Source organism: Rhincodon typus, chromosome 1, assembly GCF_021869965.1.
Source record: "Rhincodon typus isolate 14 chromosome 1, sRhiTyp1.1, whole genome shotgun sequence".
Taxonomy (NCBI): domain Eukaryota; kingdom Metazoa; phylum Chordata; class Chondrichthyes; order Orectolobiformes; family Rhincodontidae; genus Rhincodon; species Rhincodon typus.
In genome coordinates this window covers 1,860,097-1,873,357 of record NC_063332.1, presented here as the reverse complement: position 1 = coordinate 1,873,357, position 13,261 = coordinate 1,860,097, and the positions used below count along the sequence as shown (strand labels likewise).

Genomic DNA, 13,261 nt, shown 5'->3' with positions numbered 1-13,261 from the left:
GGACAAACTTGAAAGCAGAATACAGGGTTAACGGAAAGATTCTTGGCAGTATGGAGGAGCAGAGGGATCTTGGGGTTCATGTCCACAGTTCCCTGAAAGCTGCCACCCAGGTGGATAGGGTTGTTAAGAAGGTGTATGGTGTGTTAGCTTTCGTTAATATAGGGATTGAGTTCAAGAGCCGTGAAGTTATGCTCCAGCTATACAAAAGCCTGGTTTGGCCACATCTGGAGTATAGTGTCCAGTTCTGGTCGCCTCATTACAAGAAAGTTGTGGAAGCATTGGAAAAGGTGCAGAGGAGATTTGCCAGGATGTTGCCTGGAATGGAGGGAAGGTCTTATGAGGAAAGGTTGAGAGAGCTAGGGCTTTTCTCTTTAGAACGACGAAGGATGAGAGGTGACTTGATAGAGGTGTACAAAATGATCAGAGATATAGATAGAGTGGATAGCCAGAGACTTTTTCCTCGGGTGAAGTTGGCTATTACGAGGGGACATAGTTTTAAAGTGAGTGGAAGTAGATATAGGGGAGACGTCAGAGGTAGGTCCTTTACTCAGAGAGTGTTAGGGGCGTGGAATGCATTGCCGGAGTCGGCCTCATTAGAGGCATTTAAGCGGCTATTAGACAGGCATATGGGTGATAGTGTAAGGTAGTGGTGGAGGTTAGATAGACCTTAGGTTTAGGATAAAAGTTTGGCACAGCATTGTGGGCCGAAGGGCCTGTATTGTGCTGTACACTTCTATGTTCTAATATCAAGCTGACTGATCAGTATAAACATTAAAGTCATCGGGAGTTTGAGGTTCTGATCAATTTTAGACAGGGTAGTGCGTTACAATCACCGGCGAGTGGGTAAACAGAAGGGAGAATGTGTACTCACGATATTTACTCCTCCAGAATAATCTGATGAACACATCATGCTTAACGGTGCCAAACCTGTGACACTGTACTCAAAATAGCCACCTCTGTAAAAGAGAAATCACTATTAACAACATTCTAAAATTAAAAATGACTGACAGAACTTCATCTTTCATAAAGGACACAGGCCTACTGCACTATCTGTGTATCAGTCATGAACTGAGCTTCAGAAGTTACTGCTCCCCTAGCCAAGCTGTTCCAGTACAGTTACAACACTGGTATCTACCTGATAATGTCAAAAGTTGCCCAGTTATGTCCTGTACATAAAAAGCAGGGCAAATCCAACCTGGCCAATTACTGCCCCATCAGTTAATGAGACTCATAGAATCATAAAGCCTTCTAGCATGAAAAAAGGATCTTTAGCCCTCATGTCTGTGCCAGTTGTCAAACATTTATCTCCGCTTGTCCCATTTTCCAGTACCTGGCCTGCTCTGTGGTGTTGTGTGCTATGCCATTCCAAGTACACATCTGCATACTTCTTACATGTTAGGATAGTTCGTCCATACACCACCCTTACAGGCAGTGAGCTCCAGATGCCCACCAACCACTGGGTAAACAAAAACCTCTGTAAATCATCTGCATTTTACCTTGAGTCACTATCCCTTAGTTATTGACCTGTCTACTAAAGGGAAGTATTTCTTTCCATCTACCCTCATAACTTTGTACATATCAATCAGATTTCCAAAGAAAACAACCCAGGCCTATTCAGCCTATCTTCATCACTGAAATGCACCATCCCAGACAACATTCTGGTGCACCTCCTCTGCTCCCTCTCCAGTGTAATCACATCCTTCGTATAATGTGGTGACCAGAACTGCACACAGTGCTCCCATTGTGGGCTAACTAATATTACATACAGCTCAATTGTAACCTCCCTGTTCTTGTGTTGAGTGCCTCAGTTACGAAAAGGAAGTATCCCACATGCCTTCTTAACCACCTTAAGCACCAGTCAAGTTGCCTTCAAGGACCTGTGGACATGCACACTAAGGTCCCTCTTATTCTCTGTATTACTTAGGATCCTACCATTCATTGTGTACATCCTTGTCTTGTTACTGTTCCCAAATTCCTGACCTTCGTAAAGACCATAAGAAATAGGAACAAGAGGAGGGCATTTGGCCCCTCAGGCCTGCTCCACCATTTAACAGGATCATGGTTGACCTAACATTTCTCATGTCCACTTCCTGCCCCCCTAGTCCTTCCCAGGGGACTTATCTATCTTCAACTTCCTCAAAATTCCTAGCACATCTTCCTTACTAACATCAACCTCCTCTAGCCTACCAGCCTGTTTCACACTGTCCTCCTTTACAACTAGATCCCTCTCAGTTGTGAATACCGAAGAAAAGTATTCATTAAGGACCTCTCCTATCTCTTTAGGCTCCGTGCACAAATTCCCTTTACAATCCTTGATCGGCCCTACCCTTTCTCTGGTCATTCTCTTATTCCTCACGTATGTGTAAAAAGCCTTGGAGTTTTCCTTGATCCTTTCTGCCAAGGTTTTCTCATGCCCCCCTTAGATCTCCTAAGCTCTTTCTTCAGCTCCTTCCTGGATAACTTGTATCCCTCCAGAGCATTTTCCAGAGTCCTGGTGAGGCCACACCTGGAGTACTGTGTGCAGTTTTGGTCTCATTACTTGAGAAGAGATATACTAGCACTGGAGGGGGTGCAGAGGAGATTCACTCGGTTGATTCCAGAGTTGAGAGGGTTGGATTATAGAACATAGAACATTACAGTGCAGTACAGGCCCTTCGGCCCTTGATGTTGCGCCGACCTGGGAAACCAATCTGAAGGCCATCTAACCTAAACTATTCCATTATCATCCATATGTTTATCCAATGACCATTGAAATGCCCTTAAAGTTGGCGAGTCGACTACTTTTGCAGGCAGGGCATTCCACGCCCTTACTACTCTCTGAATAAAGAGAGAGAGGAGAGACCGAGTAGACTGGGATTATACTCATTGGAATTCAGAAGAATGAGGGGAGATCTTATAGAAATGTATCAGATTATGAAGGGAATAGAAAAGGTGGAGGCAGGGAAGTTGTTTCTGCTAGCAGGTGAAACTAGGACTAGGGGGCATCGTCTTAAACTAAAGGGAAGCAGATGTAGGACTGAGGTCAGGAGGAACTTCTTCACCCAAAGGGTTGTGAATCTGTGAAATTCCCTGCCCAGTGAAGTGGTTGAAGCGACTTCACTGAATATTTTTAAGGCAAGGCTAGATAAATTTTTGAACAGTAAAGGAATTAAGGGTTATGTTGAGTGGGCGGCTAAGTGGAGCTGAGTCTCAAAAAGATCAGCCATGATCTTATTAAATGGCGGGGCAGGCTCGAGGGGCCAGATGGCCTACTCCTGCTCCTAGTTCTTATGTTCTTATGTTCCGTTCCTTGTTTCCTAAACCTTACATAAGCCTCCTTCTTCCTCTCAACCAGTCGTTCGACCTCTCTTGAGAACCAAGGCTCCCTCACTCGACTGTATCTTCCCTGCCTGCTAGGGACAAACATATTAAGCACACGCAGTATGCATTCCTTAAACAATCTCCACATTTCTATAGTGCTCTTCCCTGACAGCATCTGTTCCCATTTTATGTTACCCAGTTCTTGCCTAACAGAATTGTAATTACCCTTCCCCCCAATAATAAATCTTACTCTGCTGTATGTACCTATCCTTTTCCATGTCTATTGTAAAAGTAACAGAGTTATGATCGCTACCGCCAAAATGCTCTCCTACCAACAGGTCGAACACTTGGCCTGGTTCATTGCCAAGCACCAAATCCAAAGTGGCCTCTCCTTGTGTTGGTCTATCGACATACTGTGTCAGGAATCCTTCCTGAACCCACTGGACAAAATCCGCTCCATCTAAACTATTACAACTAAAATGTTTCCAATCAATATTTGGAAAGTTGAAGTCACCCATGACTACAACCCTGTGACTTCTGCACCTTTCCAGCATCTGCCTCCCAATCCGCTCCTCTACTTCTCTGCAACTATTAGGGGGTCTGTAAAAAACCCCCAACAAATTGACTGTTCCTTTCTTGTTCCTGACCTCAACCCAAACTGACTCTGTAGACATATCATTCTCGAACTGCTTTTCAGTAGCTGCTATACTCGCCCTGACTAGCAATGCCACTCCCCCGCCTCTTTTTCCACTCTCCCTATTTCTTTTAAAGCATCTAGATCCCGGAACTTCCAACAACCATTCCTCTCCCTGAGTTACCAAGTTTCTGTAATGGCCACAACATCGTAGTTCCAAGTACCGACCCATGCTCTAAGTTCATCCGCCTTATTTCTGATACTTCTAGCATTGAAGTATACACACCTCAAACCATCTCTGTGTCCACAATTACGCTCCATCAACTGCATTTCCTTATAAACAACTTCACTCCCTGTTGTTCCGTTGGAAGGCTGAATACCTCATGCTCTGAATTATAAATCCGGTTCCCCACCCCCTGCCAATCTAGTTTAAACCATCCCGTATAGCTTGACCAAACCTCCCTCCCAGGTATTTGTGCCCTTCTGGTTCAGGTGCAACCCGTCCTTACTGTCCAGGACCCACCTTCCCCAGAATGTGCTCCAATTATCCACATAATGGAAGCCCTCCCTCTTACACCAGCCCTGTAGCCACGTGTTTAGCTGCACTCTCTCCCTATTTCTTACCTTGTTATCACGTGGCACTGGTAGTAATCCAGAGATAGCTACCCTGTTTGTCCTGGACTTCAGCTTCCAACCTAACTCCCTGTACTTGTTTTTCACATTCTCTGTCCTTTTTCTACCTATGTCATTGGTACCGATGTTACCATGACTGCTGGTTGCTCATCCTCCCCCTTAAGGATCTTGAAGACACGATCTGAGACACCACAGACCCTGGCACCCGGGAGGCAATGTACCATCCGTTCATCTCGTTTGTGTCCACAGAACCGCCTGTCTGTGCCTCTTACTATCAAATCCCCCACTGCAATTGCTCTCCTATTCTCCCCCCTTCCCTTCGGTGCCACAGGGCCAGGCTCAGTGCCAGAGACCTGTCCGCTATGGCCTTCCCCTGGTAGGTCGTTCCCCTCCAACAGTATCCAAAACAGTATACTTATTATTGAGGGGAACGGCCACAGGGGATCCCTGCACTGTCTGCCTATCCCCTTTCCCCTTCCTGACAGTCACCCAGCTGCCTTTTTCCTGTACCTTGGGTGTGACCACCTTCCTATAACTCCTCTCTATCACCCCCTCAGCCTCCCGAATGATCCGGAGTTCATCCAGCTCCAGCTCCAGTTCCCTAAGGCGGTCTGTGAGGAGCTGGAGTTGGGTGCACTTCTCGCAGGTGAAGTCAGAAGGGACACCAGCGGTGACCCTTACCTCCCACATCCTGCAAGAGGAGCATGCAACTGATCTAGCTTCCATTCCCTCTACTGTAGATTTCCAGAAGAATTAAAAAAAAAGCCTTACCTTACCAACCCTCCACACAGTCCTTTTTTTTTGGTTAGAGGAGGAGGATGGGTGGGAGACACTACACGTGTAGTGTTTCAGGTTTAGCCAATGCCCAAATATATCAGTTCCTTCCTGGCTCGCGTTCTCTCCACACACCCACCGCTGAAAACAAGAGGGCCGCTGCTGCACGAGGTAAGTTTTTATCCTGGAGAAAAAACAACCTTACCTTCCTGTGAAACAGACTGGTAGGCTAGAGGAGGTCAATGTTGGTAAGGAAGATTTGCTAGGAATTTTGAGGATGTTGAAGATAGATAAGTCCCCCAGGCCTGATGGGATTTATCCAAGGATTCTATGGGAAGCAAAGGAAGAGATCGCAGGGCCTTTGGCGATGATCTTTTCGTCCTCACTGTCCACGGGTATAGTGCCGGAAGATTGGAAAGAGGCTAACGTCATTCCCTTGTTCAAAAAAGGGAATAAGGGATAACCCCGGAAATTACAGGCCAGTTAGTCTTACATCAGTGGTGGGCAAATTATTGGAAAGGGCTCTGAGAGATAGGATTTATGATCACTTGGAAAGGCACAGTTTGATTTGTGATAGTCAGCATGGATTTGTGAGGGGTAGATCATGCCTCACAAACCTTATTGAATTCTTTGAAGAGGTGACCAAACACGTGGATGAAGGCAGAGCAGTGGATGTAGTATACATGGATTTAAGTAAGGCATTTGATCAGGTTCCCCATGGTAGGCTCGTGCAGAAGGTCAGGAGGCATGGATTAGGGGGAAATGTGGCAGATTGGATTCAGAATTGGCTGACCCTTAGAAGACAAAGGGTGGTAGTGGACGGAAAATATTCAACATGGTGCTCAGTTACGAGTGGTGTACCACAAGGATCTGTTCTGGGTCCTCTCCTATTTGTGATTTTTGTAAATGATTTGGATGAAGGAGTGGAAGGGTGGATTAGCAAGTTTGCGGACGATACGAAGGTGGGTCGAGTTGTGGACAGTGCGGAGGGCTGTTCTAGGTTACAAAGGGACAGTGATAGGATGCAGAGCTGGGCTGAGAAGTGGCTGATGGAGTTTAACCCTGAAAAGTGTGAGGTGATTCATTTTGGAAGGACAAACTTGAAAGCAGAATGCAGGGTTAACGGAAAGATTCTTGGCAGTATGGAGGAGCAGAGGGATCTTGGGATTCATGTCCACAGTTCCCTGAAAGCTGCCACCCAGGTGGATAGAGTTGTTAAGAAGGTGTATGGCGTGTTCGCTTTCATTAATAGAGGGATTGAGTTTAAGAGCCGTGAAGTTATGCTCCAGCTATACAAAAGCCTAGTTTGGCCACATTTGGAGTATTGTGTCCAGTTCTGGTCGCCTCATTACAGGAAAGATGTTGAAGCGTTGGAATAGGTGCAGAGGAGATTTACCAGGATGTTGCCTGGAATGGAGGGAAGGTCTTACGAGGAAAGGTTGAGAGAGCTAGGGCTTTTCTCTTTTGAACGACGAAGAATGAGATGTGGCTAGACAGAGGTGTACAAAATGATCAGAGGTATAGATAGAGTGGACAGCCAGAGACTTTTTCTTAGGGTGGAGGTCGCTTTTACGAGGGGACATAGTTTTAAAGTGAGTGGAGGTAGATGTAGGGGAGACCTCAGAGGTAGGTTCTTTACTCAGAGAGTGGTAGGGGCGTGGAATGCATTGCCGGAGAGGGTAGTGGAGTCAGCCTCATTAGGGGCATTTAAGCAGCTATTAGATAGGCATATGGATGATAGTATAAGGCAGGGGTGGAGGTTAGATAGACCTTAGGATTAGGGTAAAAGTTCAGCACAACATCATGGGCTGAAGGGCCTGTACTATGCTGTACTGTTCTATGTTCTATTTTTGTGTCATCTGTAAATTTGACTACTGTCCAGTCACTTTCTTCCTTGATCATTGATATATGTTGTAAACAGTTGCAGCCCTAGCACTGATCCCTGTTGAACACCTCTGGTTCCAGATACCAACCTGAGAAGGAGCCCTTTATCCCCACTCACTGTTTCCTGCCCATGAGCCACTTCTCTATCCATGCCAATATACTGCCTCCAACACTGTGGGCTCAAATCTTATGACTGACTCTTTTGTGATCTTGTCAAAAACCTGCTGGAAGTCCACTAAAGACTGTCATTTTATTTTCTGTGCAGTAGATTGAGGACGCAAATGTTTTTACAATTGTGCTTTTACAAACAAGTTACTGAAGCTCATTGTATATGGTATTTACACTGTTGCATTGTTCAGCAATGGTTGAAGATGATTGTAGATATTATAACAGTTGAGTCTGTGCGTGCAGAATAAAATTTAGCCAACTAGAAGTTGCTGATTGGTTTGTGGAATTGTCATCAGTCGTGGATGCCAAAGATCATTTGTCAGATGACAACCCTGTGGTTGGTTTCTGAACAGCTGAACAGCTTGTGGATATGAATGACACAGGAAGAAGACTTTAGAATATAGAAAGGCCATGTAGTATATTTTTCTGTCTGTGGTAAATGTATCTGAAGCTTGAAAAAGTGGGCTATTTTCTTCCACGTGTTGCTGTAAGATGTTGCTCTTTAATCAGAAACTAAGAGACCTTGCTGTTAGTGTGCCAATTGCCCTGTGTCTCCTTCAAAGACTTGATAGAATCTGGAAAAGACGTTGAAGAAAACAAAGTCCTGATAAACAAAAGGAACATCTCACTGTGGACAGATGTTATTGAATTGCGTTTCTCAGTTTCCTTTCCTTCCACCCATAAAACAAAAGTTTTTTCTGTTTGTCTGTGTCTGTGGTGTGTGAGTCAGAGTTTTGAAAAAACACTGCTCAAGTTTTAATTATGACAGCTATATGTTGATAGTTAGAAGCTATTTACTTGTGATTAGAATATATTTATTTGTACTGAATAATTGTTAAATATAGGAATCTGGTCAGAGTTTTGTGTTCATGTGATTCCATCAAAGTTGGAAATAGAGGACTTGTGTGTTTTGATTAAATGATTCATTTTTGTGGCAATCCCAGGAATAGTGAGATTCAGGAATAGATGTCTTTTTGTTCCAAGTAGATTATCAAATTGCACACATTTCAAGATTAAACTCTATGAGGGACTCTACAGCACATCATTCTGTGTCTTGGACTTCCTCTTCATTATTTACTGCTCTGCCAATTTCCATGGCATTGGTGACCTTACTGATCATGCCTCATTCATTCTTGTCTAGATCATTAATGGACACAACAAATAGCAAGGGTTCTAACACTGAGAGATAGCAAGTACTGCAGATACTAGAGACAGAGTCAATCCAGCTGTGGGGCTGGAGGAACACAGCAGGTCAGGCAGCATCAGAGGAGCAGGTGAGTCAATGTTTTGGGCCTAAACCCTTCATCTGGACTGGGGAGGTGGAAGGGAGCTGGGATTTTGCGGAGGTTGATGGAGTAGTATATGAGAACTAGGGGGACTCTGTCTTTATTTTTGTTGAGTGGAGGGAGTTTGAGGGCAGAAGTGCAGGAAATGCAAGAGATATGGATGAGGGCATTTTTGATCAACGGAGGGGGGCAGTTGCGGTCCTTGATGAAGGAGGACATCTGGGATGTCCAGGAGTGGAACACTCCATCTTGGGAGCAGATGGAGCGGAGACGGTAGAACTGGGAGTAAGGGATCACATTCTTGCAGGAGGGCAGGTGAGAGAGGGTGTAGTCAAGGTAGCTATGGAAGTTGGTGGGTTTGAAATAGGTGTCACTGCTGAGACTGTTACCAGATATGGAAACAGAGAGGTCCAGAAAGGGGAAGGAGGTATTGGAGATGGTCCAGGTCAATTTGACATGGGGTGAAAGGTGTTAGTAAAGTTGATGAACTGTTCAAGCTCCTCATGGGAGCATGCTGCAGCACTGATACAGTCATTGATGTAGCGGAGGAAGAGGTGAGGGATGGTGCCGGTATAACAGTGGAAGAGGGACTGTTCCACGTATCCTATGAAGAGGCAGGCACTGCTCAGACCAATACGGGTGACCATAGCTGCCTTCCCCCTCCCCAGTCCTGATGAAGGCTCTAGGCCTGAAACGTTGACTTTCCTGCTCCTCTGATGCTACCTGACCTGCTGTGTTCCTCCAGATCCACACTGTATTGATTCTAGCACTGAGCCCTGTGATATGCAGCTAGACACAGACTTCCAGTCACAAAAACTAGCTTCGGCCATCACCATTTGCCTCCTACCACAAAGCCAATTTTAGATCCAAATTCCCTGGATCCCATAGGCTCTTATCTGCTTGACCTGTTTCCAATGTAACATCTTGTCAAAAACCTTTCCATAGTTTCATAAACTGAACTAACTTCAACCCCTGCACACCGAGTCACCTCCTCGAAAACTTAAATCAAAGCTGTCAGACATAATCTCCCACTAACAAAGCCATGTTGACTACCTTTGATTAATCCTTGTCTCTCTAAACCAAGATTAATTACCGTCTTCAGAAATTTTTCCAGAACTTTCTCAACCACTGATGTTGGACTCACTGCCTTATAGTTTCATTAGTTGTCCTCCAGTCCTCTGACACCTTTCCAATGACCAGAGGCGAATTGAAAATTAAAGCCGTGGAGCCTGCAATCTCCTCCCTTGGTCCCCACAGCATTCTGCAATGCATTTCATCTGGGCCTGAGGATTTGTGCAAATTAATCCAATCAAAATTGCTAATACCTCTCAATGTTAATTCATTCAAAAATATCAAAGACACCTTTCCTAAATGTCATACCCACAGCGTCTTCCTCTAAGGTGAATACAGTTAAAACATTAACAATGTTTCTAGCTCCATACACAGATTGCTACTGATTGGCCCCTACTCTTAACCGAGTTGTCCATTTGCCCTTACTTTGCTGTAAAAATGCCTTTGGAATTTCATTTATTTTACTTGTCAATGTTTTTATATTTTCTTTCTTTACTGTCCCAATTTCTTCACTTATGTAGTCCCCTGAACTTTCTGTACTCTTCTCCAACTTCTGGTGTTTTAAACTCTTGGTGTTTACCATGACCTTCCCTTTCTTGCTTATCCAATCCTGTGTATTCCTTAACATGCAGGTTTCCCTGGTCCTAGCCTTTACATTTACAGGTACACGCTCACCATCCCTTAGTTGGAGGGTTTGAGCAATAGGAAGAATCCTGTTAAATTTGAAAGGGTTCAGAAAAAAATTTGCAAGGATGTTGCCAGGGTTGGATGGTGTGAGCTACAGGGAGAGGCTGAATAGGCTGGGGCAATGTTCCCTGGAGTGTCAGAGTCTGAGAGGTGACCTTATAGAGGTTTATAAAATCATGAGGGGCATGGATAGGGTAAATAGTAAAGGTCTTTTCCCCAAAGTGGCGGAGTCTAAACTAAAGGGCATAAGTATAAGGTGAGAGGGGAAAGATTTAAAAGGGACCTAAGGGGCAACTTCTTCGCGCAGAGGGTGGTGCGTGTATGGAATGAACTTCCAGAGGAAGAGGTGGATGCTGGTCTAATTGCAACATTGAAAAGGCATCTGGATGGGTATATGAATAGGAAGGGTTACCGAGGGATATGGGCCAAATGCTGACAAATGGGACAGTTTAATTTAGGATATCTGGTCAGCATGGGTGAGTTGGACCGAAGATTCTGCTACCATGCTGTAAAAGTCTATAACTCAGTGCTAAATGACTCACACTGCTCTGATGGAAACATTCCTACCCGTAGCTGCTCTCAGTCCACTTTGGCCAGACCCTGTCTTATCATATTAGAATCAGTTTTATGTTAACTCTTACTGTTTTCAAATTCATTCATGGAACATGGGTGTCTCTGGCCGCTCCAACATTTATTGCCCATCCCTAGCTGCCTTTCTGAAGGAGGTGATGAGCTGTCTACTTGAACAGCTGCAATTAATTTGGTGAAGTCTCCTCCTGCAGGTAGTGTGTGGTCTTAGGGCTTCCTGATGTACACAAATGACCTTGCCCTTGGGGTACAGACAACATTTGCAAAGTTTGAAGATAGCACTAAACGTGGAAGTATTGCAAATTGTAAAGCTGATAACGTAAATGTCAAGAAAGGATGTAATAGTGCTTATTCACTCGTGGGATGTAGGTGTAGCTGGCTGGCCAGCATTTATTACCCATCCCGAGGTGCCCTTGGGAAGATGGAGATGAGCTGTCTTCTTGAACCATTGCTTTCAATGTGATCTTGGTAGTGTTACACTCATTGAAGTAACATGCTGGAGATTGAGCCCTGCTTTACCCAAAGTCATCACAAAAGTTAAAGACAATATAAATTATATTGTTCCACAATTTAATTGTCTTTTAGACCCCAGGTTAACAGAAAGCATGGACTTTACTTCTTTTAGTACATAACATGAATCACAATAAATTTCAAGGAATTAAACTCTAGCTACAATAAGGTCAGAAATCACACGACACCAATTTTTTTGAAATCACAAGATTTTGTAGCACTGCTCCTTTGTCAGGTGAACATAGAACATAGAACATAGAACAGTACAGCACAGTACAGACTCTTCAGCCCATGATGTTGTGCCGACCTATTATCCTACTAAGATCAATCTACCCTGCATACCCTACATTTTATTATCCTCCATGTGCCTATCCAGGAGTCACTTAAAATTCTCTAAAGTATCTGACTCCACTACCACTGCCGGCAGCGCAATCACATGCCCACCACTCTCTGTGTGAAGAGCCTATCTCTGACATCTCTCCTATACCTTCCTCCAATCACCTTAAAATTATGCCCTCTCCTAACAGTCATTTCCGCCCTGGGAAAAAGTCTCTGATTATCCACTCTATCTATGTCTCTCATAATCTTGTACACCTCTATCAAGTCACCTCTCATCCTTCTTCGCTCCAATGAAAAATGCCCTAGCTCCCTCAACCTTTCCTCATAAGTCCTGCCCTCCAGTCCAGGCAGCATCCTGGTAAATCTCCTCTGCACCCTCTCTAAAACTTCCACATCTTTCCTGTAATGAAGTGACCAGAACTGAACACAATATTCCAAGTGTGGTCTAACCAGAGTTTTATAGAGCTGCAGCATAAGGTCATGGTTCTTAAACTCAATTCCCCTGCCAATGAAAGCCAACACACCATACGCCTTCTTTACAGCCTTATCAACTTGGGTCGCAACTTTGAGGGATCAATGGATGTGGACCCCAAGATCCCTCTGTTCCTCCACACTGCCGAGAATCCTGCCATTAACCCTGTATTCTGCGTTCAAATTCCACCTTCCAAAATGAATCACTTCACACCATTTGGACAAGGCCAGGTGAGTCCTGACCTTGTCCACCCCAGTCCAACACCGGCACTTCCATAACATAGTGACAGTTATAAACCAATGTAACAGGACGAACAGCACATAACAAGACTATTTATAACTTACAAACTCCCCCATTATATGTACACAGATAGACAGACAATATTGGTTTTGGAAAAAGAGGAAAATCCGGAAAAACAGTTCAGTAATTGCTGTTCTCAAATTCTGTCAGTGTGATGATTATTATGATCCTCTGCTGGCCAACACATTGATTCGATCATTTTGCTCTGGATGCTTCCAATAGTTATTGTTTTTTGGAAGTTTTTAAACCTTTCCAAACCACGTGTTTACTATGAATCTCTGCCATATTTTTTTTTCATTCAATTTGATACTATGCTTAACTTCCCTGATTAACTGCAGTGGGCTTATCTCATTCTTAGAATCCAGCTTCCTCACTGGAATATGACTTTGCTGTGAGCCATAAAATATCTTCATAAATATCTGCCATTATTCCTCACCGTGTTTGCTGCTGAACTCCTTCCACAGTTCATTCCTGCCCTCATTCCTTTGTAATTATCAATACTTAGGGATAAGCAATGGCCTAGTGGTATTATTTGCTAGACTATTAATCCAGACACTCAGCTATTGTTCTGGGGATCCAGGTTTGAATCCCACCACGGCAGAGGGTGGAATTTGA

General features: G+C 44.3%; 1 protein-coding gene across 1 annotated transcript in view; it reads right to left on the bottom strand.

Moving 5' to 3' along the window:
- LOC125483690 (disintegrin and metalloproteinase domain-containing protein 12-like) overlaps positions 1-13,261 on the bottom strand; it is a 191,229-nt gene that overhangs the window by 105,526 nt on the left and 72,442 nt on the right. The window contains exon 10 of the mRNA XM_048599959.1: positions 872-956. Within this exon, the coding sequence (XP_048455916.1) occupies positions 872-956 (85 nt within the window). The remainder of the gene's footprint in view (positions 1-871; positions 957-13,261) is intronic.